The following is a 22,075-nucleotide window of genomic DNA, read 5'->3' as shown; positions in this document are numbered from 1 at the left end:
GTTAAGGATGCACCTTTGGACCAGCATGTTACATATCAATTGAAAGTTAATGTCATAAATTATCTGGACTGTATAGAAACAATGCAAGGAAATCACAAGGGCAGGCATGACAGGATGTGACATTTAAACACCAGTTAGTTCTAAGACACCAGGGTTAAAGTCAACACTTTAACACACATGGGGCCTGTAGAATAACCGAGTTAATTGTCTCAACCAACACACTTGGTAGCTAACGGGGAATAGGGTACACTAGTATTGAGCAACACAGATAGCGGGCGCACACATTCTTGCCCATTTAGCGTAAGATGTAATTACAGCGAACATATGCGTAAATTGTACATTAATTTCACTATTCCGCAGTATTGCAATGGACGATACCCATGCTCACTAGGAGCGAGATACACATTTTTCCATCATCAAATGAGGTGATTTCCACTTGTATCTATCATCCACAATGTGTCCATTTGTATGCTGTTACTGGTGTTTCACAGCGCATACTAAGTACTGTCATCCATTTAAAGAATTACTGTTCCAAAATGGCGCTGAAAAACTCTTTTCTCTATTGGAGCGAGATCAGTTGTTTTCCTGAGTATTAGAATGTCTTTGTTGAATTTACAAAACATGTCTTGTCACAGTCCATTAATGTTTGTTTATAAACAATCTAGGAGTTTGTTTGGGCCAAATATACTATTTATGTTACTGTTATGTAATGGCGCCTACAAAGTATTGACATTTGTTCAAACATTTACTGTTCCTACATGGCGCCGAATAACCCTTGCGATAGTCCTCTTTCAATGTCGATGTATATACAATTCCAGTATGTATACGGCGGTCCGGTAGCATAACGGTGTGTGAGCAAGCCCGTGAGGGTGAAACGCGTCACGTTGGGTTTATGAAGCAATAAACCCCCTTGAAGCAACTTGGATGGTGTAGTGTCTTTTTCCTAGACCTGAGAGCACAGTTGGAACTCCGTTTTACAAGGATATATATATATATATATATATATATATATATATATATATACATACATACATACATACATACATACACATGCTTCATCATTGGGTTCCCACCATGGTCGTGAATGAAATCAGGGTGTGCTTCGACATAGGATAACAGCGGAGCTAGTTTTTTGGGTGATCTGTGACTGTATGTGTGTTAGTGAAAGGTTATGTTAAAATTGGCTCGAGATTTCCTATCATAATTCGTGAATTTTTAATAGTGGAAGTCTGGGTCAATGTTAAAAGCAATGGTGGATCAATGTGGGATATTTAGTTGATCCCACTTATCCTAAGTGTGGTCAACGTGTTTCAGCCATCATTATTTCATGCCTCTCAGGGTCAGCGTGGCTTTCGTCAGGGCAAAAAATAGAAAAAAACATGCGCACTATGGCATGCAAAAATGGGTGTGTGGTGTGTAGTTACAAACCCAAGAGTTGTGAAGACAGTTATTTTTTGTGTTTCATCCTGTAAAAGTAGAGTTATGAGAAAGTGGCATTATTGATATATAGGTAGATTCTAAGTGGAGCCATGTATAGTTACTTTCTTTCTGGTTTCTTTCCGTGACCAATTATCACGTATGTGTCAGTTACATTTAGTTTCGGACTTTGTGATACATATTGCTAAGTGAAGATGTGCACATACACCTAAACATGTGAATGTTCTTAACAAACAAGACCTACACAAAGACATTACCCAGAGATATTGTTTTGTCATTCTAAATCAGGACATGGTGATGCATCCATTTTTTAAAACCGTATCTTATGTGTCTGGCAAAATCCTTTCAACAGCTGCCAGCTTTATTTCACAGCACTTGCGGCTGTCAATTATTCATGCAGTGCTGTAACTGAAATCTAACATGCGTGTTAGAAAAATATCCCTTTCAATTTTTCAAATTAGCTGACCGCGCTATTCACCGCTGCTTGCATGGATGTCAACTCGCCTGCAGTGCGTACTTCTTTTTTTTGTTCTGGACAGAGACAATCTTAATTAAGTCATGCAATTGGTTTTAGGTGCTTCGTGGTGATATACAAAATGCAGTCGTCTACGCTTATCAGAGGCGCAACTAGAGCCAAATTGCGGGGGAGGGGGGGGGGGCTGAATCTTTAAGCAATAGGCAGAGTGGAGCTGATTTCGGGGGGGGGCTGTATCTTTAAGCAATAGGCAGAGTGGAGCTGATTTCGGGGGGGGGGGCTGAATCTTTAAGCAATAGCGTGGAGCTGATTTCGGGGGGGGGGCTGAATCTTTAAGCAATAGGCAGAGTGGAGCTGATTTCGGGGGGGGGGGTGCTGAATCTTTAAGCAATAGGCAGAGTGTAGCTGATTTCGGGGGGGGGCTGAATCTTTAAGCAATAGGCAGAGTGGAGCTGATTTCGGGGGGGGGGGGGGGTCTGAATCTTTAAACAATATGCAGAGTGGAGCTGCAGGGGCTCTTAGAAGGGGTGAAACATCAGCGAGGTCTCATTAACATGCAAATAGGTATTTTAAAGACCTGTGAAGTGCTCGGGTGCGGCTGTGTGTGTATCCGGGAAGCAGTCTCATCCCGGGCTGCCACACACGACGGGGGGAGGGGGGGGGCGCGGCTGAAGCTCTTTGAGTCCAATGGGTGTTGCGCGCCTGACGCTTATCGCGGGCATATGCGTGTGTGTTGGATAATGCGCATGCAGCGGAAAGATTTATTCTTGCATGTAAAGGACGGACCTGTTCATAAATTAGGAATATAATTATAGACAAACTAACTTTTAGTGTGGTAGCTTCTCGCTGCCTGGGATACTCTGAGGGGTTGGACCCTGTCGTCACACACTGTAGTTTATGAGAAAACAGATATTATATTAAAAGGTTACTTTCCTCAGTGTCTATAATCAGGCTCCCCCCCATTTTCATATTTCCCACTTACTTCATCAAGGTGACTCTCCCTTGTCCTATGGACTGTGTCCGGTTTCCCCTTACACAGTGGTTAGGTTCGTTTTCCTGCGCAGATGTTTTTCGGTGATCGATGCTCGGCGGGATGGACCCCAGTGCCTGTATGCGTGTGATGCGCATACCGCTGCGAGCGTCCTCTGTCACATGGGCGCGTCCCACCTAGGAACTATGTTTGCACTCTCTATAGTCAAGGAGACTACGGCGCCGCGTTCCTCGTTCTTTGAGACCAGCAGTGCGTTTCGATTTTCAATCGTTTTCTCTTCATCTATTTATTTTACGCTGTTACGATTTTCTATGATCTAATCTTTTTAATGTTTTCTGTATTCGTCATCACTGGTTAATTATGTGTTTGAGTAAATCAGCTAGACCATACCTTATGTGGACACGTCTCTGAATACATTTATTTGGTTCTTACCACATTGTTTGTTGCTATTTTACCAAATGCGCTGACGGCCAATGTAATCGTTTTTACGTCTTCTGTACTTGTTCTCACTGGTTAGTTACGTGTTTGAATACATAAGCCAGAGTATGTTATATGCACACGCAATGTATGTTGCTCTTCAATCAATGCATTGTCAGCCAATGCTATACTATGTCGCTCCTTTATTATGACCGGTATTTTCAGTTATCTTGGATCATCTGAGGTGTACATGATATTATTCCAAGGGATATAGTTGTTCAATCCTGTCTTTTGGGTTGCCATCCGGTAGAGCCAGCATTGCTCTTTTTCAAACAAATGCTGTTCTATGGTGTCCAAGGAGTTCTCCAATTGATTAATTATTACCCAGGTCATGACGTTAGGTGTGTGTCCTTGGTCGGTGAAGTGATTCAGAGGCCAAGAATAAGTTCACATCACCCAGCAGTAGGCTCTACGTGGAGGAAGGCTGGTTTACTGGGAGCTGCCACAAACCAACCAGTAAAGGCTTAAGGAGTTTGACACACACAGAAGGCTAAGAACTATCTAGCTCCTGACATAAAAATCTCTGCAGGGATTCAATGCGCGATCTGTCTTGCCCATCTCCACAGTCACAGGGCTCTTGGAGAGTAAGTGACACGGTCAGGGCAAGGCGCTCCCTATTTTTAGCCATCTGTTTTTAAATTAAACCTTTCATGTAATTTTGCTGTTTTGTACGCATCTGGATGGGGCTGGGGGAAAGCCACTATGCCAGTCCACTGAAGTACTCGGAGGATCAACTGCGTGCTTGGGGAGAAACAGGTAAGCTTCTCACCCAACCCAGACTTTTTAAAACGGTTATCTGCCCTAGAGATTCGCAAGCCATCACAAAGACCCTGTATTTTAACACGTGTTGCCTGTCGAATAGATCTTCTATTTAAATACTAGAACCTTGGTGAATCACAGTCTTGCTTTTGTGGCTGAGGACAGTCTGAAAACAAACAAGAGAGCCATAAACTTTATCAAATCTGTTCAACTTTATCTTTTACGAAAAACAGATTGACTCGTAAGCAGCACCCTCCTACCCAGCCCCAGAGGAAGGGCACTGGCTTCTTGTACCATCACTTTCTCCTGGAAATCCACAGGTAGGGTAGGGTGTGTGGAAAGGACCCAGAATCTTCATAACCCACCACTACCCAAGACAAAAAATACATTACAAGAGAACAGTCCTTAGTGGGAGCTATGGGGTCCGCTGTTGAAGGCTGGTGGAACTGGTAAAGCCCCTGTTTGGGAATTAATCCACAAACTGAATCACTACCACTGTATAAAACAAATCCACTACCAAGGAATCTTCAAAAGGAAAAGAGGCAGTCACAGATGTGCCCGTTATGGGTCCTTAAAACAATTACCCCCACAGTGCTTTCAGTCAAACATGGGTCCTGCCAAGTCTTTCACAAAGCAGAGCTTTGATGCTCAGTCACAGCAGCAAGTGCAGGGGGGGTGGCTGCTGACTTGTCAAAGATGGCCCTCCGGTTGCAATCACATTGTGCAGGGCACAGCTGCTTCCAAACAGCTGTGGCAGGGCCCTGCAGCCTTGAGACGCCTGAAGGAGAGCCCTGCTGGTTGCAGGCCCACAGAGGATAGCCGTGCTAGCTGCAGACATGGAGACTCTTCGGCCTGTAGATGTGGTGGACCTTCTCGCTGCAGACATGGAGGCCCTTCTGGCTGCTGCTTCCCGCCTGCATGTACAGTGCATGGTTCAGCTGATGTAGATGCGGTGGAAGTCGTGTGCACCGAAGGCTGCGTTGCACTTAGGGCACTTGCGCTGGCGTGTATCATAGCGAGTCTTCACACACTCAAAGCAGAACACGTGGAAGCACTTGGTGAGGACGGCATCCTTCTTGCGAGTATTACAGCATGGGCATGTGAGCTTGGCCTGGGAAAGTGTGATAAATGAGATCACAGCAGGGCAAAAGGAGCAAGAGATTGGAAAAGGAAAGGCAGATCAGCCCAGGAGAAATCCAGAGAATGATGTAGGAAAATTGAGGGGAAGAGCAGGAATACAAGCAACAAGAAGGGATGAAGAAAAAGAGCAGATTGAAATGTAGCCAAATGGAGGGAAGGGCAGAAAAATGGGAGGGGAGTGGAATACAGGGAAATGGGAGGAACGGTAGGAGGGAGAGGTGAAGCAGGAGGAGAAACCAGGGTCAGAGAAACAAGAGTACAAGGGCGGGAAGAAATTACATTGTGAAAGGGTTAAACAGTAATAAAAGGAGGAGATCAAGGTAAGCGAAAAGGCGTAGAAGAGGTAAAGGAGAATAAGAAAGAATACAAGGGAGCAACAACCAAAAAGAAAATGAGATAGAAAAAATAGAGGGGATTGGCGTGAGAAAGGACGAACCAGATTAGGTGGTGATGATAAAGAAATAAAGAAAAAGGGAAGAAGTGAGAAGAATATAAGGTTAGTTCTTTTGTATCCATTCAGACCTGATGAGCTTTCTACAATAAGTATTTATAAACAAATTCAGTTTATCAGAAGAAATTATTGTATATTCTATTCTAAGCAAAATAATCTAGGCAGTTTCAGACTTTTATCAATGATTCATTACAGTGAGCAACTTTACTAATCACACAAACTTGGAATCCTCCCATACTGTCTGGACCATCTCGGTTCAATTTTGAAGCAAGCGTTGGCTATGCCAGTAGGTCTGGCTTTAAAGGAATGTTATATGGTAATTTGAAGCATTACAAGCAGATAGCATAGGAATGGATTTGACTGTAGAATAATATTGGTGTAGGTTAAAAGGGCATTGACTGTTGCACTCTCCAGACAGGCATAAAACTCCATGCAGGCCAATGACTGCCGTCCTCCCATGTGTGCTGCAGCCATAGAAAAGCATCATAAAATAGCTAGTTAACTAAGACATTTTAATAGATTTACAATATCATGGGTCCCCTGCTTAAACAAAATGATCACAGTTGTGTGGAGGACAAACACTTTTTTGTGGAAGCACACAACTTCATGCGGTTGGAGCCAAAACCCCTCTTCTGGTGATTCTCACATAATTGTCTGGCGACAGCTGCGCTGTCAAGCCAGACCATAAAGATACTCAATATATCCTGAGGTAGCCTCCAATTTCACTGTACTTTACAATCACAACTCTGGTGTAATGATGGACTACAGAATGCTCTTCTCTGAGGAAATTAATTTTAGTAAGTTATTTCAAAATGCATGTGCAATGTATAACTTCAAAAACAGAAGTGGGTGGATCGGTCCCACAGGAGTGTAGTGGGGACATTTTTACTGGATAGGTACCTTTATGGCGACTCCTTTCCTCCGAGTTCATAGGGTGCCTCAATGTGGTGTTAACGAAGCACCCAGTGGCAGCTTTGGAAGCTACTTTCATAGCTGTTTAATCAGCATTCCATGCACAGTCACATGTCATATGAGCACATAACCCCTCACCAATTCCCTTATGTATAAGCAGATAATTAGTATTTACACCTTTAAGTGTGGTGGAATAGAAATCAAATTAGTTTGAAATGGACAAGGCTTATGTTATTTACATTTCTCCAAGTGGCAGCTTAATATTATCCGAAGCAGCAGAGGATAACAATGGAATGAATCAGAATCCTTTACATCATGACCCTAGACGGTCACATATAATTTAATAGGTTTCACCAATACTGTGTTTCCTAGAAAGCTACATACCTTCAAAGAATTATTTGGAACAACGACAGATATATGAGGGACACATTATGTAAGTGTAATATTCAACAAAGATACTGGTCTTGCAATATAGTGGACGATGTAAGAAACCAATTCCCTATAAGGAAAATGCTACTTACCCAGTATGCATCTGTTCTTGGGATGTAGAGCTGTAGATTCACATGCTTTGCATAGCCTGCCATTTAGTGCTGGGTCAGGACATTTGCACTGTTTTTCTTCAAAGAAGTCTTTTCCAGTCACAAGGTAGGTGACTCCTCCTATCAGTGATAGTGCGCATGGGCATCAACTCCATTGTTAGATTGTTTTCCCGCAGAGGTAGTTAATAGAGTTAGTGAGAGTAGTATAAAGAGATGTCCATGTATTTATGTATGTAAGTAAGATGTCACTGCAACAGGTCTAGGTACCCGGGGAGAAGGGTGGGCGCAATGTGAATCTACAGCTCTACATGCCAAGAACAGATGCATACTGGGTAAGTAGCATTTTCTGTTCGTGGCATGTGAGCTGTAGATCACATGCTTTGCATAGACTATATAGCAGTTACCTCCCAAAGCAGTGGCTAACCTGTAGCTGTTGCAGTCGTTTGAAATAGTGTCCGTAAAACTGCTTGGCCCACACTAGCTTGCTGTCTTGCTAACATATACACAATAGTGTTTTGTGAATGTGTGAGGTGTAGACCATGTCGGAGCTTTGCAGATGGGTATATTTCCTAAGAATGCCATAGAAGCCCCTAGCTTGTGTGTGGAGTACGCTCTAGGGGGAATTGTCAATGTTCATTTTGCTTTTGCATAGCATGTTTGAATGCACTTGACTATCCACCGTGCAATACCTGATTTTGATATGGGATTGCCTTTATGTGGTGGAGCAAAAGAGAAAAATAGTTGTTTTGTCTTACGAAAAGGTTTTGTCCTTTCTATGTAGTAGAGTAATGCTCTTTTCACATCTAAGGTGTGTAAAGCAAGTTCTGCCATATAATCTGGCTGAGGGAAGAACACAGGCAACTCAACAGATTAGTTGATATGAAAGGCAGAAATGACATTGGGTAGAAATTTACGGTTGGTCCAAAGAACCACTTTGTTTTGGTGTGCTTGTAAAAATGGTTCTTCTATGGTTAGTGCCTGAAGCTCACCTACTCTCCTCAGTGATATGATAGCTATGAGGAAAGCAACATTCCAAGTGAGAAATTGCAGCTCGCATCTGTGCAATGGCTCAAAAGGTGGACCCATTAGTCTGGTGAAGACAATGTTGAGATTCCACACTGGAGCAGGTGGAAGTCTTGGGGGAATGACTCTTTTAAATCCCTCCATAAATGCTTTAATGACCGGCACTCTGAAGAGAGACAAAAGTTGATTATTCTGGAGGTATGCAGCTAATGCAACAAGATGTAAGTGTGTGGATGTTTACGCTAAATTTGAACGCCGCAGATGTAATAAATAGCATATAATGTTTTGAACTGAAGCATCAGCGGGTTGATTTCATTGTTATTACAGTATATCACACAACCCTTCCACTTTGCTGCATAGCAGGCTCTTGTGGTAGGACGGCTAGCCTCTTTGATGATGTTCATGCAGTCTGGCGGGAGATTGAGGAAGCCAAACTCTAAGACTTTAGGTGCCAGATCGCAAGGTTGAGATGACTGGGATCTGGATGTCTTATCTCTCCACGGCTCTGCGTAAGGAGATTGGGAGTGAGATGTAGTTTTTGGTGAGGAACTTCTGAGAGCTCCAACAGGGTTGTGAACCATGGTTGACGGGCCCATGTGGGAGCAATTAGTATTAGTGTCAGGGACGCTTGTCTGAGTTTCCGAACCACTCATGGAATGAGTGGGAGAGGCGCAAAAGCGTAGGCAAATATCCCTGAGCAATTCATCCATAGTGCATTGCCTCTGTACAACGGGTGTGGATACGTGGATGTGAAGCTTGAGCGTTTTGCGTTTAGGTTTGTGGTAAACAGATCTAGGTCTGGAAAGCCCCACGCCTAAAAGAATGGGAGGAGAACTTGAGGGTGGTGTTCCCATTCGTGGACCTGTTGTCTTTGACGGCTGAGCAGATCTGCAATCTGATTGTTTAATCCTGGAAGGTGTTCTGCAAGGAGATACATTTTGTGACGTATGGCCCATCTCCAGATGGGCTGTGCTAGTTGTGACAGCTGGAGAGTGTGTGTTCTCCCCCCCCGTTTTTGTAGGTAGTACATTGCTGTCATGTTGTCTGTACGAATCAGGACAGCTTTGCCTGCTGGATGAACTTGAAATGCTTTGAGCACTAGAAAAATCGCTAGTAGCTCTAGATGATTTACGTGAAGCTGCTTTTGCTGTAAGCTCCACATGCCCTGATTGTTTGCGTCTGGAGATGAGCTCCCCAACCAGTGAGCGATGAGTCTGCTGTTAGCACCATCTGTGGAACTGGGTAGCTGAAGGGCTGCCCTTTTGAAAGGTTGTGTGTATTCCATCACTGCAAAGAGCGATGGGTGCGGCCGTCCACCAACACTAGATCTGATAACAGACCCTGAGCTTAATTCCACTGATGTGCTAAGCATTCCTGCAGGGGACGCATTTGATGTCTTGCGTAAGGGACTATTAGGATACAAGACGCCATCATCCCTAGTAACTGTATGAACACTCAAGCTGGCAATGAGTGTTAAGGCTGAAACAGAGTAGAGTCTGCATATTGCGGACTCTGGCCGGATTGGGGTAGGCCAGAGCCTTTTGTGTATCTATAGTGGCTCCCAAATACGCTTGTGTGTTGGATGGTTGGAGATGGGACAGATTTACTGTGAATCCAAGATCGTGGAGCAACTGCACTGTTTTGTGAGTCTGACGTAGACAGCTTTGTTGCGAGCTGGCTTTTATGAGCCAGTCGTCTAAGTATGGGAAGACGTGAATGTGTTGTCATCATAAATGAGCTGCGACTACTGCCAGGCATTTGGTGAAAACCCTGGGTGCGGTAGTTACTCTGAATGGGAGTACCTTGAATTGATAATGGTGGCTTGCTACCACGAACCTGAGGTATTTGCGGTGAGCAGGGTGTATTGGGATATGGAAATAGGCGTCCTTTAAGTCCAGAGTGGGCAGAAAGTTGCCTTGCTGAAGAAGCGGGAGCACTTGTTGGAGTGTCACCATATGAAAGTGGTCTGAAAATGTATAGATTTAGTTCTCTGAGGTCTAGTATAGGCCTGAGAGAGCCGTCCTTTTGGGGAATTAAGAATTACAGGGAGTATACACCGGTCCCTTGATATTGCAGCTGGACTGATTCTACAGCACCTTGTTCCAACAAAGAGAGAACTTTTTGCTTGAGAAGGGTGAGATGTGCTTGTGACATTGCATGTGATCTTGGAAGAATGTTTGGGGGAGCGTCTGTAAGTTACAGGCAGTAACCATATTAGATAATTTGTAGAACCCATTTGTCTGAGGTGATTGTATTCCAGACAGGTAGAAATTGGGAGAGACGTCCTCCAACATGAGTGGAATGATCGGGGGGTAGCGGAAGGAAGTCACTGCTTGTTGTTTCCTCAAAACCCACCTCTAAAATAGCCTCTTGATGAGGGCAATTGGCTGTTGCCCTTGTAAGAGGAGGAGGGATTCTCTGTGGCTATATTCTTGGAGCTACCCCTGTAAAAGGAGCAACAAAAGGATCCCCTATTTGAAGGTAACTGTTAAGCCCCCATGGACTTGGCGACCTCAGTGTCTTTTATCATTTTTTCCAGCGAAGTATCAACTGCTGCGCCAAAGAGGTGTTCCTTGTCAAATGGTTGGTTGAGAATAGAGGGTTGCACCTCAGGTTTGAATCCTGAAATTCTCAACCAAGCATGCCTGCGTAGCAGTACGCTGGTGTTTACTGCACGGGCTGCTGTGTCTAAGGTGCACCTGATGGACGTATTTGTGATTAATTTAGCCTCCTGAATAAGGTAATTAGCCTTTGATTTATGCTAATCAGGCAGAAATTGCATTAGCTTATCTAACTCATGATAATGAGCCCTATCATAGCGAGCTAACAAAGCTTGAGCATTAGCAATGCGCCAATGATTGGCTGCTGGCGACGCTACCCTTTTGCCCGAGGCATCAATTAATTTCGACTCGTTATCAGGAGGAGGGGCCTCACCTGTGGTCTGTGAGTTAGCTCTCTTGCGAGTGTTAGAAACCACAAGAGAAGCAGCTGACCCTTGATGTAGGTGGGGTCAGTAGGTGCAGGTTTATGTTTTTTTACTACCCTGGGTGTAATGATTCTTGCCCTCACATGATCTTTGAAGATCTCATCTGTATGCTTAAGCATCCCTTTAAGCATTGGCAGTGTATGAGTAGCTCTTTGAGAGGAACTTAGGGTTTCGAATAAGAAATCCTCTTCTAAAGCCTCCTTATGAAGCTCCACCCCATGATAATGAGAAGCCCTGTTAAGTAGCTCAATGTATCCTATGTTGTCGTCGGGTGGTGAGGGTCTGGACGGATATAAATCAGGGTCATTATCCGTGTTTGGGTCAGTGTCATAATCTTCCCATGGGTCAGTATCCTGTCGCCTATCCTCATCCCTATGCCCATCCCCTTCATCCTGTGGGTCAGGTGATAGTGATGGTGGTGAATTTATGGGTATGATGAGTAAATTTGGATCAGTGGGTGAAGGAAGTAGAATGTAAGGTGGAGAAGGGTTAGTACCCACATGTTTTCTCTTCAGAGGAATGTCGTAATCCTCCTGCAGGTCCATTTTCCTTTTCTCAGGTAGTTAGGCATGGATATGTCCGGTGTCTGGATGTATAACCGGTTCTTTCTATTTTGGTTCCGAAGGTGGTCGCAGACCGAGGCTCTTTTGGTGGAGTCTTTTTGTCTTTGGTTGCCGTTTTTGGCGTCAAACGTTTCGGCTTCGAAGATTTACTCTTCTGTAACGGTGGAATGGTTACCAAGACATGCTTCGGTTTTGATGCCGAAGGTTTCGGCTCGGCACCGGCATGGGACCGACTCAATCCCGAAGGCTTTTCCTTGTGTTTCGGCACCGGGCCCGAGGGTAGGCCACCCTAAACTTTGTCTCGGTGCTGACCTTGGCCCGAAGGCAGAGGAAGTACTCGAGCCTTTTTGGTCTTGTGTTGGTGGGGCAAGGGGGTTTCTGTACTCCCGGTACGCTGACCTGGTGTAACTTGCTCCTCTTCTTCCACGTCGAAGTCGGCCTCGGACACGGAGATATGTTCTGCTTCTTCGGGCTCCTTGAGTGTGTAGTTTTTCTCTATCGGAATCTTCACCAAAGATGTCCGGAGCTGCCCTCATGTTGCATTTCATGGTGTGGAGCCCGACGGTCACGGAGCGTCGTCTTCGATCGAAACGATCGGCACGCGTCGCAGTCTTTTTCGTCGTGTTTCGGGGATAGGCAGAGGTTGCACACTTCCTGCAAGTTGGTGCGCAAAAACTTAGCCGGACACCCAGGACAGAGCTTTAAAGGAGTCCGTTCCATTGACTGCTAGTGAGCCCAGCGTGGGTAGGCCCAACAGCTCTCCACAAGTTTTCCGATCGAAGGTCTTTGAGTCAAAACGATACACGGAGAATGGGGAATGCGATCGAGGAATAATACCATCGAGGGTAGTTGATTGCGCGTGGAAGGGAACCTGAGAAACGGTGCCGAACTGGAGCGCAGCAATTCACATCCGAAACCGATGGCGGAAGAAAACAATCTAACAATGGAGTTGATTCCCATGCGCACTATCACCAAAAGGAGGAGTCACCTACCTTGTGACTTCTTCGAAGAAAAACTAAGTGCAAACATCCGGACCCAGCACTAGATGGCAGGCTATGCAAAGCATGTGATATACAGCTCACATGCCTCAAACCTATAGTGTAGGAAAGTGGGTTTCTGTTTCAGTAACCCCCCCACTTTTTGCCAGACTACTGATGCACTTTTTCTTGGTGTGCCCTGGGTCCCTGCCAATCAGGTTACCAGGGCCTGTGTTCTTTCCCCAAAACTAACCTAATTGGCATCTCTGGCCACAGGTCAGCCCCTGGTAAATGTTGAACTTCGATTAGACTGTTAGAACCTACATTGTTTGTGCACGCGGTTTTTCAAGTGAATGCTCGCTTGATTTTGTTGCATTTAGTTATACGTGGGACAGGCAGCCCGCAAATATTGCGTAGCACATTAAAACTTAGTTTTTAGGATTAGACAAACAATTTCATCAGAGTCACATTGGTTTAAACTATTTAACTGCAGGTGTGCACCTCATTCACACTATTTCTCTTGTAGACACATCCCTGTGTGCCATGCCTACAACCCACTGCCCTGGCATAGATCAGTCACCCCTCTAGCTGGGTGCCCTATACCAGTGGTGAGGGTACAGGTGCATGAGCCCTGTATCCCTACAGTGTCTAAGTCCATTCTTAGACATTGTAAGTGCAGTGCTGCCATTAATAGTATATGGTGCTGGAAGCTTGTCATTAAGAACTCCACAGCACCATAATGGCTACACTGAAAACTGAGCTCGCCAGCAGCCACCAACCGGAGGCCCCCTATCCCCCTTTGGATAACATTGGGCCTCAGCACTCTGCGCCCGGCCGCCCTAGTGCCGTTGAGGGTGTAACTAGAGTGCATCCTTGACCCTGGGGGGCTTCTGAGTCTACCCCAGAACCTCAACTCCCACTACCAAATACTTAGCTCAAAACCGATAACACTATTTTCCTCCATAGGATAACATTAACTGTTTTTCTGTGAAAAGTTTCTAAGTGTGGAGTTTGAAAACCTAAAGAAATTCTTTAAAATTGTGCTGTTTTACAAAAACGATTTTACTTACCTGTTTACAGGAAATGTCCCAGAGTAGTATCCAGGTATACTACTCTGAGTAAGAAAAGTAATCCAAAAATAACTTACCTGTAATCTTACTGAAAATCCCATTAAAAGTATATGTACTGTATTCTGAAAAGCATTGCATTATCAGTAACACTACTGTAATCCAATCAAAGTACATTTACAATTGCAATCCAAACTGTGTTACAATCTGTATATTTACTGCAAATTACTTGTCACTTACCTTTGCCAGGCTTGCTTGGTTCTAGGAAATAAAATACCTAAAAGAATATTTTTGATACAAAACAATTGGTCTGAAGTTCAGTCTTTGAGTGTGTGAATTCATTTGCTGACTGAGTGTGTACAACAAATGCTTAACACTGTCCTCTTATACTGCCGTACTGCTCGACCACACTACCACAAATAGAGAGTGCGGTGCTATCTAACTTTACCTCTGCCGACCTTTGGGGATCCGCTGGACTCTGTGCACACTATACCTCACTTTGGTATAGTATATACAGAGTCAGCTTCCTACACATGGGTACTAAAGAGGGTCTCTAAGGGCTGCACCATATCTTATGCCACCCACATACAAATTCAACACAGATTGTCACTGCAGGCTGAGTGACATGGTGCAAACCATGAGTGAAAACACGACATGACACGTGTGTGTCATGCCAAAGTCACTGCATCTGATACATGCAAGTCACCCCTACATGATGCCTTTGAGCCCTAAGTTCTATTGCTAGATATTGCAAGTGTGCAGGGAAGCCATCTTAAGGTATGTACTGGGCACTGGTCAAAACGAGTTCCCCAGTTACACAGTGACTTCACTGAAATAGATACAGTTTGGTATCAACCACCTCATATTAATAAAACCACACTGATTCCAGTGATGATTTATTAATACATGCATTGGAATGAGAGATGTGCCAGATGCAGCTGTCCAGGTGCTAGGTTTGTTCATCTGACCTGGTCCTGTGGAGCTGTTTATACGTATTGGACTGAGGTGATGTCCACACTGTCTGACATAGTGGATAACAGGATAGAGACTGACCCTATTATTGCACTGCTGGGATATACAGGGGAATCGGATACCCCTCACACACTATCTCAAGCCCTCTTACTGGTGAAGTAACAAGTAGCGAGTAGATGGGGGCAGAAGCCAAGCTGCCAAATGTAAGCATTGGATACGTGACAGGACATATTGTAATGAACAGCTTGAGCTTTTTTCTGATGTGCTACCAGAGGCCTCTCGAGCTGGGGATATTTGGGGCCCCTTCGAAACATATTTACTTACTCATGATGGATGATGAACCCCAGGGTGTTGAGGCGATGCAGTGAGCTTCTGGTGGTAGCGCGCACCCCCCCTCCCCCCCCCCCCCCGCGAAGGAGCTGTGTCCCTGAATATGGGATTTGTATGTTGTGTACTGCATTTATGCAAGTTCTGTCAAGCCTATGATATATGCTTGAACTGCACAGGGTGGGGAATGGGTTCTGCGCAGATAGCGAGTGTTTCTCACTGCGGATAATAAGTCCCTCTTAAGCACTGTGGTAGGGAAATGCAAAACCATCTTGGCTATGTTCTCCATGACTGTATACGCAACGTGACACAGGTTTTCTAATACAGTCTCCATTTAATGCAACATTGTCCAGATGTAATGTACTTCGATAATTTCAATAAAATAAAAAAACATTTTAAAAAGTTGATGCTCTGCAACGATCTTTCAAATTTTTAAGAATGTTTACCAACGATGGTGAAATATTTTAACAAACAAGTCCCCTTATTAAAGAGCCCGTTAACAAAACATGACCTCTGACATTCAGCATGCCTCTTGACGGGCTGAAATGAATACCCTTGGTTTTGTATCAATAAACAAGCACATATTACCTCCCCACCCCCACCAGAAGGACAAAGGGCTGAGCGTGGGTGTTACAGTGAATCTTACCTTATATTCTTTGATCTCTTCCTGAAGTATTTCGTCAGCATCAGCATAGACTTCCACCTTCTTCTGCTTTTCCAACTTGCGCCTAATTCGAGATATATCTTCCTAAAGGGAAAGAGAAAGACCAGAGTGAGGAGCGAAGAACCGCATTCAACGACAAGAGGACACAAAAAGAATAGATAAAACAACAATTAATAAATACAAGTAGGATAGTGTGGTGGAAAAACTGATAGGGCAGGGGTGAGGGAACGGAGAATAAAACGGCAAGGAATTCTTTTGTTTATATATCACCACCTTTAGGCCTAAGCCGGACAAAGCTAAAATTTCTCTTTTCAGTGAAACCACAGAATGTTTGCGGATAGATCCTTTCAAACAGTCCACATTCTAAATTTGTCGCAATATAATGTTAACTGGTCAACAAATCATTTATGCGAGGCCCTGGGAGGGACAGGCAAAGTCCAGATGATGTAACAACCAGCAGTCAATATTCCAAATCTCATTAGTAACAAAACACATTCATTAACAGAACAGAACACAAACTAGGGAAGCTTATAAATCACTGCATAGAGCTGTGCGAGAGATACAGCTCAGGTCAGTGTCTTGGTTCCTTAACATCATTGCCATCAGGGTGAGGCAGAAATGTTTCTCAAATCATGTTTAAAAACGTTTAATAAATATACAACTTAAGCATGAAGTGGTAGCACACAGTCCTTTGTAATCAGCAAATTTTTCATTGAAATAGCCACAAACTTTCTCACTGACATGCAGTTTTACTGATAAAACTATACAGTGTACAATGTTTGGAAATTGGGTTTCTGCAAACTTTTGTCATTTGCACATCTCCAAGTGTTCTGATTTGTTTTGCTTCTATTAAAATCTTTGTTTGCATCACTGTAGGAGGCTGGCTCTTTATGTGATATATCAATAGGTTGTTATACTATGTAAAGAGTCCAGGGGTTCCCTTATGAGTGGACAGGGGCTTGCTATCGGGGCCGGACTGGCCGTAGCGGGCACCAGGCGTTTTCCCAGTGGGCCGCCAGGGTGGGGGCTGGTTTTTGGCCCCTGGGGGGCAGCTTTTTGTTACTGGGGGCCGGCAATATCACCCCCCTGTAATAAAATCGGCCAAAACCGGCCCTAGCAAACAGCTAGGAAGCACCCCCAATCCAATCCGCCCCCGGACCCCCTTTCGGGGGCCAGCCAAGCAGTTTGCCAAGGCCAGTTTCAGTTGCCAGTCCAGCCCTGCTTGCTATGCAATCTCAAAGTGCTCTATTAGGGGGTAGTGTGGTCGAGCAGCCTTAGGCTGAACACAGAAGAGGGCAAGACATTTGCAAAATACACACAATGGTCAATAAATTACAACATGACTCCAGAAAGAGATGCACACCAATTTATAAAAATAGCAAGTATCTTTATATATGTTTATGCATCAAAGAAAAAAAGCGCTCAGGTAAGTACGTTTTTAAATACGAATTCTTTTCACTTTAAAAAGTGGACAGTGCAATTTCTAAGTTCTGCAATGTTATCCTCTTGAAGGAAGAACAAGTTCTGCAAACTGGTGTGAGAAAGTGCCATCTTTCTTGCATGGTATGCTCCCACTTTTTGCTGACTTGCTGAATGTACTTTGACTGAGTGTGCCCTGGACTTCTGCCAATCAGGTGCCTAGGGCCTATATTCCTTCCCTAAAACACAAAACCCAAATTGGCAAACCCTGGCCACATGTCAGCCCCTGGTAAATGGTACCCAGGACCTTGTGACCAGGGAAGGCCTCTAAGGGCTGCAGCACTCATTGTGCCACCCTTAGATGCCGTGTACCCTAACACACACACACACACTGCCCTTGCAGGCTGGGTGTCTGGGTACAAGACTAAACAAAGAGTCGAGATGGCACACATTCCTGTGTGCCATGCCCACCACCTACACTGCCCTGGCATACATCAGCCACCCCTCTAGCTGGGTGCCCTATGCCAGTTGTGTGAGCACAGGAGCATGAGACCTGTGCCACTAAAGTACCCAGGTCCATTCCTGGGCACTGTAAGTGCAGTGCTGCCATTTAAGAGTACATGGTGCTGAGAGCTCGTCAAACACGAACTCCACAGCACCATAATGGCAACACTGAAGACTGAGAAGTTTGGTATCAAACTTCTCAGCACATTAAACCCACACTGATGCCAGTGTGGGATTTAATGTACCAAGCACCCCAGAGGGCATCTTACAGATGCCCCCTAAAACCTAACCTACACTCCACGTCTGTTCTGAGGCTGCCTAGGCTGCCACACAGCAGACATGTTGCTGGACCCCTGGGTAGGAGAGCCCCTGCTCTCCTGGGCCTGCAACAATGCACATCCTGGGCGAGGTACTAAATCTCCTCCCCCAGGATGGGCAGGAGGAAGCTTTAAAGGCATGCCGCCTCTGTGAGCTTCCCCAGGCCACTGCAACCCCCCACTCTGGCGGGAAGCTTGGCCGGAAACCCCAAATAAGGACAGGGGATGTGCCAGCCTGCCAACCCCACCCCTCAGGTGGGGGAGGCGAGGTGAAGCACATCTCCGGGCTCTCGCCATCTTGAAGATGGGAAGCCCTGCCCAATCAGGACTAGGCTACTGCCCCGCTCCCACAGGAGAGAGGCAGGATAGGGGGTGTACCCATCCCAGGACAAGGACCCATTGGTCCCTGCCCTTCACCTACCTGTAACGCCCCTGAATCTAATATTTAGGGGCACCCTGAACCTTCCTTCCCAAGATTCCAGATTGCGAAATCCGAAGAAGAGCTAGAAGATAGAAGACCTGCCCTGCAGCTGCTAAGAAGAGTACTGAGTCTAGGCACCCAGTACTGGATTACAAAAGTAACGAGAACATACTATACCTACAACTTGAATTTTCTGCCATAGGGAATCATTGACTGTTTTCTATGAAATATTTTCTAAGTGTCAACTTTTAAAATAGCAAAATATTGTCTAAAAATCATCAGAGTAATTAAGTCGACTTTTATCACTTGTTTCTAAGTACTGTCCCAGGACTGAATCTAGGATCCAGTCCTGTAATTCCAAAACTAATCCTAAAAGTAATCTGTTGCAAATAACTTGAAACTTCCATTGAACTCAATGCATTATTGTGTTTAAACTTGTGTTGCTTATTGCAACCACTTGTAACTTTCTACAGAAGTCAATTGCATATTGCAAAACGAATAGTTTCTTACCTGTCGGTGTAGTTTTGCAGCTTGAAGATCTTTCTGGATTCACTATGCTGTGCATTATTCCGCGATCTTGTGGTTGGGTCCGGATTCGTAGTCTTTTCTCTGTTTTTTTTTTTTTTTTTTTTTTCGTAGCCCAGGTGGGCGTCGACGTACACCATTTGGTGCACCTCCCGTGACGTCGTCGTGCTTCCTGCGGAAGTCCCACCTTTGGGGCGCCATCTTCGGGTTCTTTTTTCCTTTCCTCTTTTTTTTTTTTTTTTTTTTTTTTTTAACCCTAGGCGATTGATTAATCCTTCTTGTTCCTTTATCTGTATGTTTGTATTTCTTTGATCTTTTCCATTTTACCCCCTCTTCCTCCAGCCTCATCTTCCTGGCGGAGGTGGGTGGGTTCGCTAGTGAATCCAGAAAGATCTTCAAGCTGCAAAACTACACCGACAGGTAAGAAACTATTCGTTTTGCAGCGTGAATCTTTCTGGATTCACTATGCTGTGCATCGATTTTGTAGCGGTTTTCCTAGTTCTGTGGCGGCTGGGTGGTAGATGAGCGTTGGTCGTTGAAAATGTGCTGAAGCACCTTCTGTCCAACCTGTGCTTCCTTGTTCATCTGGATGTCCACGCAGTAGTGTTTCGTGAACGTGTGCACAGATGCCCAAGTTGCCGCGAGGCATATGTCCTGGATGGGCGTGTTCGCCAGGAAGGCCACGGTGGCCCCTTTCTTCCTTGTGGAGTGAGCCTGCGGCCCCTCCGCTAGCTCCTGTCCAGCCTGTTTGTGGCAGAATTGAATTGTGAGGGCAATCCACCTTGCGATGGTGCCCTTAGTCACTGGTCTACCCATGAAGCTAGTAGCAAAGGACACAAACAGCTGTTTCGACTTCCTGAGTTCCTTGGTTCTCTCAATGTAGTGCATCACCGCTCTTCTGGCGTCGAGGGTGTGCAGTGCCTTTTCTGCGTTTGTAGTCGGGTTTTGGAAGAAACTTGGTATCTGGATAGCCTGATTTATGTGGAACGCCGACACTACCTTGGGCATGAAGTGTGGGTCCGTTCTCAGGACTATCCTATCTTTGTGAATCTGAATGTAGGGTTCCTGCAGCGTTAGTGCTTGAAGCTCGCTCACCCTGCGTAGTGAGGTTATGGCCACCAGAAAGGCTGTTTTCATAGTCAACATCTGCAGTGTGGCCTTGTGAATGGGTTCAAACGGTGCCTTCATGAGCTCCGTCAGGACCACATTCAGATTCCATGCCGGCGGCGGCAACCTTTTCGGGGGGGCCATCCTTTTGGCTCCTTCCATGAATCTCCTCACCACCTGCGAGCTGAAGAAACTCCCACCTTTTTCACCTCTGGTGTAGGCCACGATGGCCGCTAGGTGTACCCTTAGTGAGCTCGAGCAGAGGTTACTCTTTAGAAGGTGTGTGAGGTACCTCAGTACTGTTGAGTCTCTTGTCATTCTGTTTTGCAGGCCCTTTTTCCGGCACCACACAGTGAACCTCTTCCATTTTGCGCTGTAGCATTTTCGTGTAGTTGGTTTCCTCGCCTCCCGTAGCATTCGCATCGTGCTCGGCGGCAATCTTAGGTGCGCGAACTCTATGTCTTCAGGAGCCATGCCGCCAGGTTGAGGGTCTCTGGCTCTGGGTGCAGGACCTCTCCGTTTTGCATTGAGAGCAGGTCCTTCCTCCTTTCGAACCTGTATGGGTCGCCTTGTGCCATTTCTTGAATTTGTGAGAACCATGTCTGCCTCGCCCACTGTGGAGCCACCAGGATCAGGGTCATGTTGCTGGTTCTGCACTTGTCGAGCACTCTGTGCAACAGGGGTATCGGTGGAAAGGCGTAGGCAAATGTCCTCGACCAGCTTATCCATAGGGCATTTCCCTTGGATAGCTGATCTGGTTGCCTGGACGCGAAGCTTTGGCATTTTGCATTGTGGCGTGTTGCAAAAAGGTCTATTGTGGGAGTCCCCCATCTCCGGAAGAGTTTCTCCGTTTCCTGGCCATTGAGCTCCCACTCGTGTGATGCTGAGGTCTGCCTGCTTAGCCAGTCTGCCTCCACATTGTCCTTCCCCGGTAGGTGAATTGCCAGTAGATCTATCCTGAGAGGTATGGCCCATCTCCAAATCTCCTGAGCTAGGGATGAGAGCGGGAACGACTGTGTCCCCCCTTGTTTGTTGATGTAGAACATCGCCGTGGTGTTGTCTGTTTGGACCAACACCCTCTTGTTGAACAGGTGCCTCTGGAATGCCTTCAGGGCTAGCAGGATTGTTTTCAACTCGAGGTAGTTGATATGGCGGACCGCATCTGCTGGGGCCCATAGACCCCTCACTCTGAGGTTGTCCATGTGCGCTCCCCATCCCTTCTGCGATGCGTCCGTGGTAATGGTCACTGTTGGGATTGGTGGTGTCAGGCTTCTCCCTGCTGTTATGTTGCCTCTGTTCCACCAAGTTATCTCCTCCTGCACTGCGTGCGTAACAACCACTAGATCCTCCCAGCTTCCGTTTGCTTGTGACCATTGTTGTTGTAGCCATTCCTGGAATGGTCTCATGTGCAGGCGCACATTCGGCACCAGCTGGATACAGGACGCCATCATCCCCATCATCTTGCTCACAGCCCTCACTGTCAGAGCTCGCCCCTTCTGGTAGAGCTTCGCCTCCTTCAGTAGAGCCTCTGTCCTCCTCTCGCTGGGCACTACTGTACTGTTGCGGGAGTTGATCTTTGCCCCCAGGAAGATCTTCACCTGCTCTGGTTCCATCGATGATTTTCCCCAGTGGATCGAGAATCCCAGTTTTGTGAGGGTGTCTGTTACGCGTTTTGCGTGTCTCTCGCACTTTCCGCGTGAGTTTGCCTTGACCAGCCAGTCGTCCAAGTAGGGGTAGACATGTATTCCCTGCCTTCGTAGGTGCGCCGCTACCGCCGACAGGCATTTTGTAAAGACCCTTGGTGCTGATTTTAATCCGAAGGCCAGGGTCGTGAACTGGTAGTGTTCTTGTTCGATGTTGAATCTTAGAAGGCCCTTGTGCCTTCTGTTTATTGGGATGTGAAGGTAGGCATCCTTGAGGTCCACGGTGACCATGAAGTCCCCTTCTCTTATCTGTGGCAGAACCTCCTGCAGTGAAGTCATTTTGAACCTTTGCGTTCTGATGAACTTGTTTAGGTAACGG

The 22,075-nt window shown here is 45.7% G+C and overlaps 1 protein-coding gene across 3 annotated transcripts in view; it reads right to left on the bottom strand.

Moving 5' to 3' along the window:
- Nucleotides 1-4,332: 4,332 nt before the first annotated feature.
- Nucleotides 4,333-22,075, bottom strand: part of RNF40 (ring finger protein 40) — a 160,538-nt gene continuing 142,795 nt past the window's right edge. For all 3 annotated transcript variants that reach the window (XM_085618455.1, XM_085618457.1, XM_085618456.1), the window contains exons 19-20: nt 15,743-15,844; nt 4,333-5,250 (exon numbers count right to left, since the gene is read on the bottom strand). In XM_085618455.1, coding sequence (XP_085474581.1) covers nt 5,074-5,250; nt 15,743-15,844 — 279 coding nt within the window. In that variant the 3' untranslated portion in view covers nt 4,333-5,073. The remainder of the gene's footprint in view (nt 5,251-15,742; nt 15,845-22,075) is intronic.

Source organism: Triturus cristatus, chromosome 7, assembly GCF_964204655.1.
Source record: "Triturus cristatus chromosome 7, aTriCri1.1, whole genome shotgun sequence".
NCBI lineage: Eukaryota > Metazoa > Chordata > Amphibia > Caudata > Salamandridae > Triturus > Triturus cristatus.
This window is presented reverse-complemented; position numbering and strand designations above follow the sequence as displayed.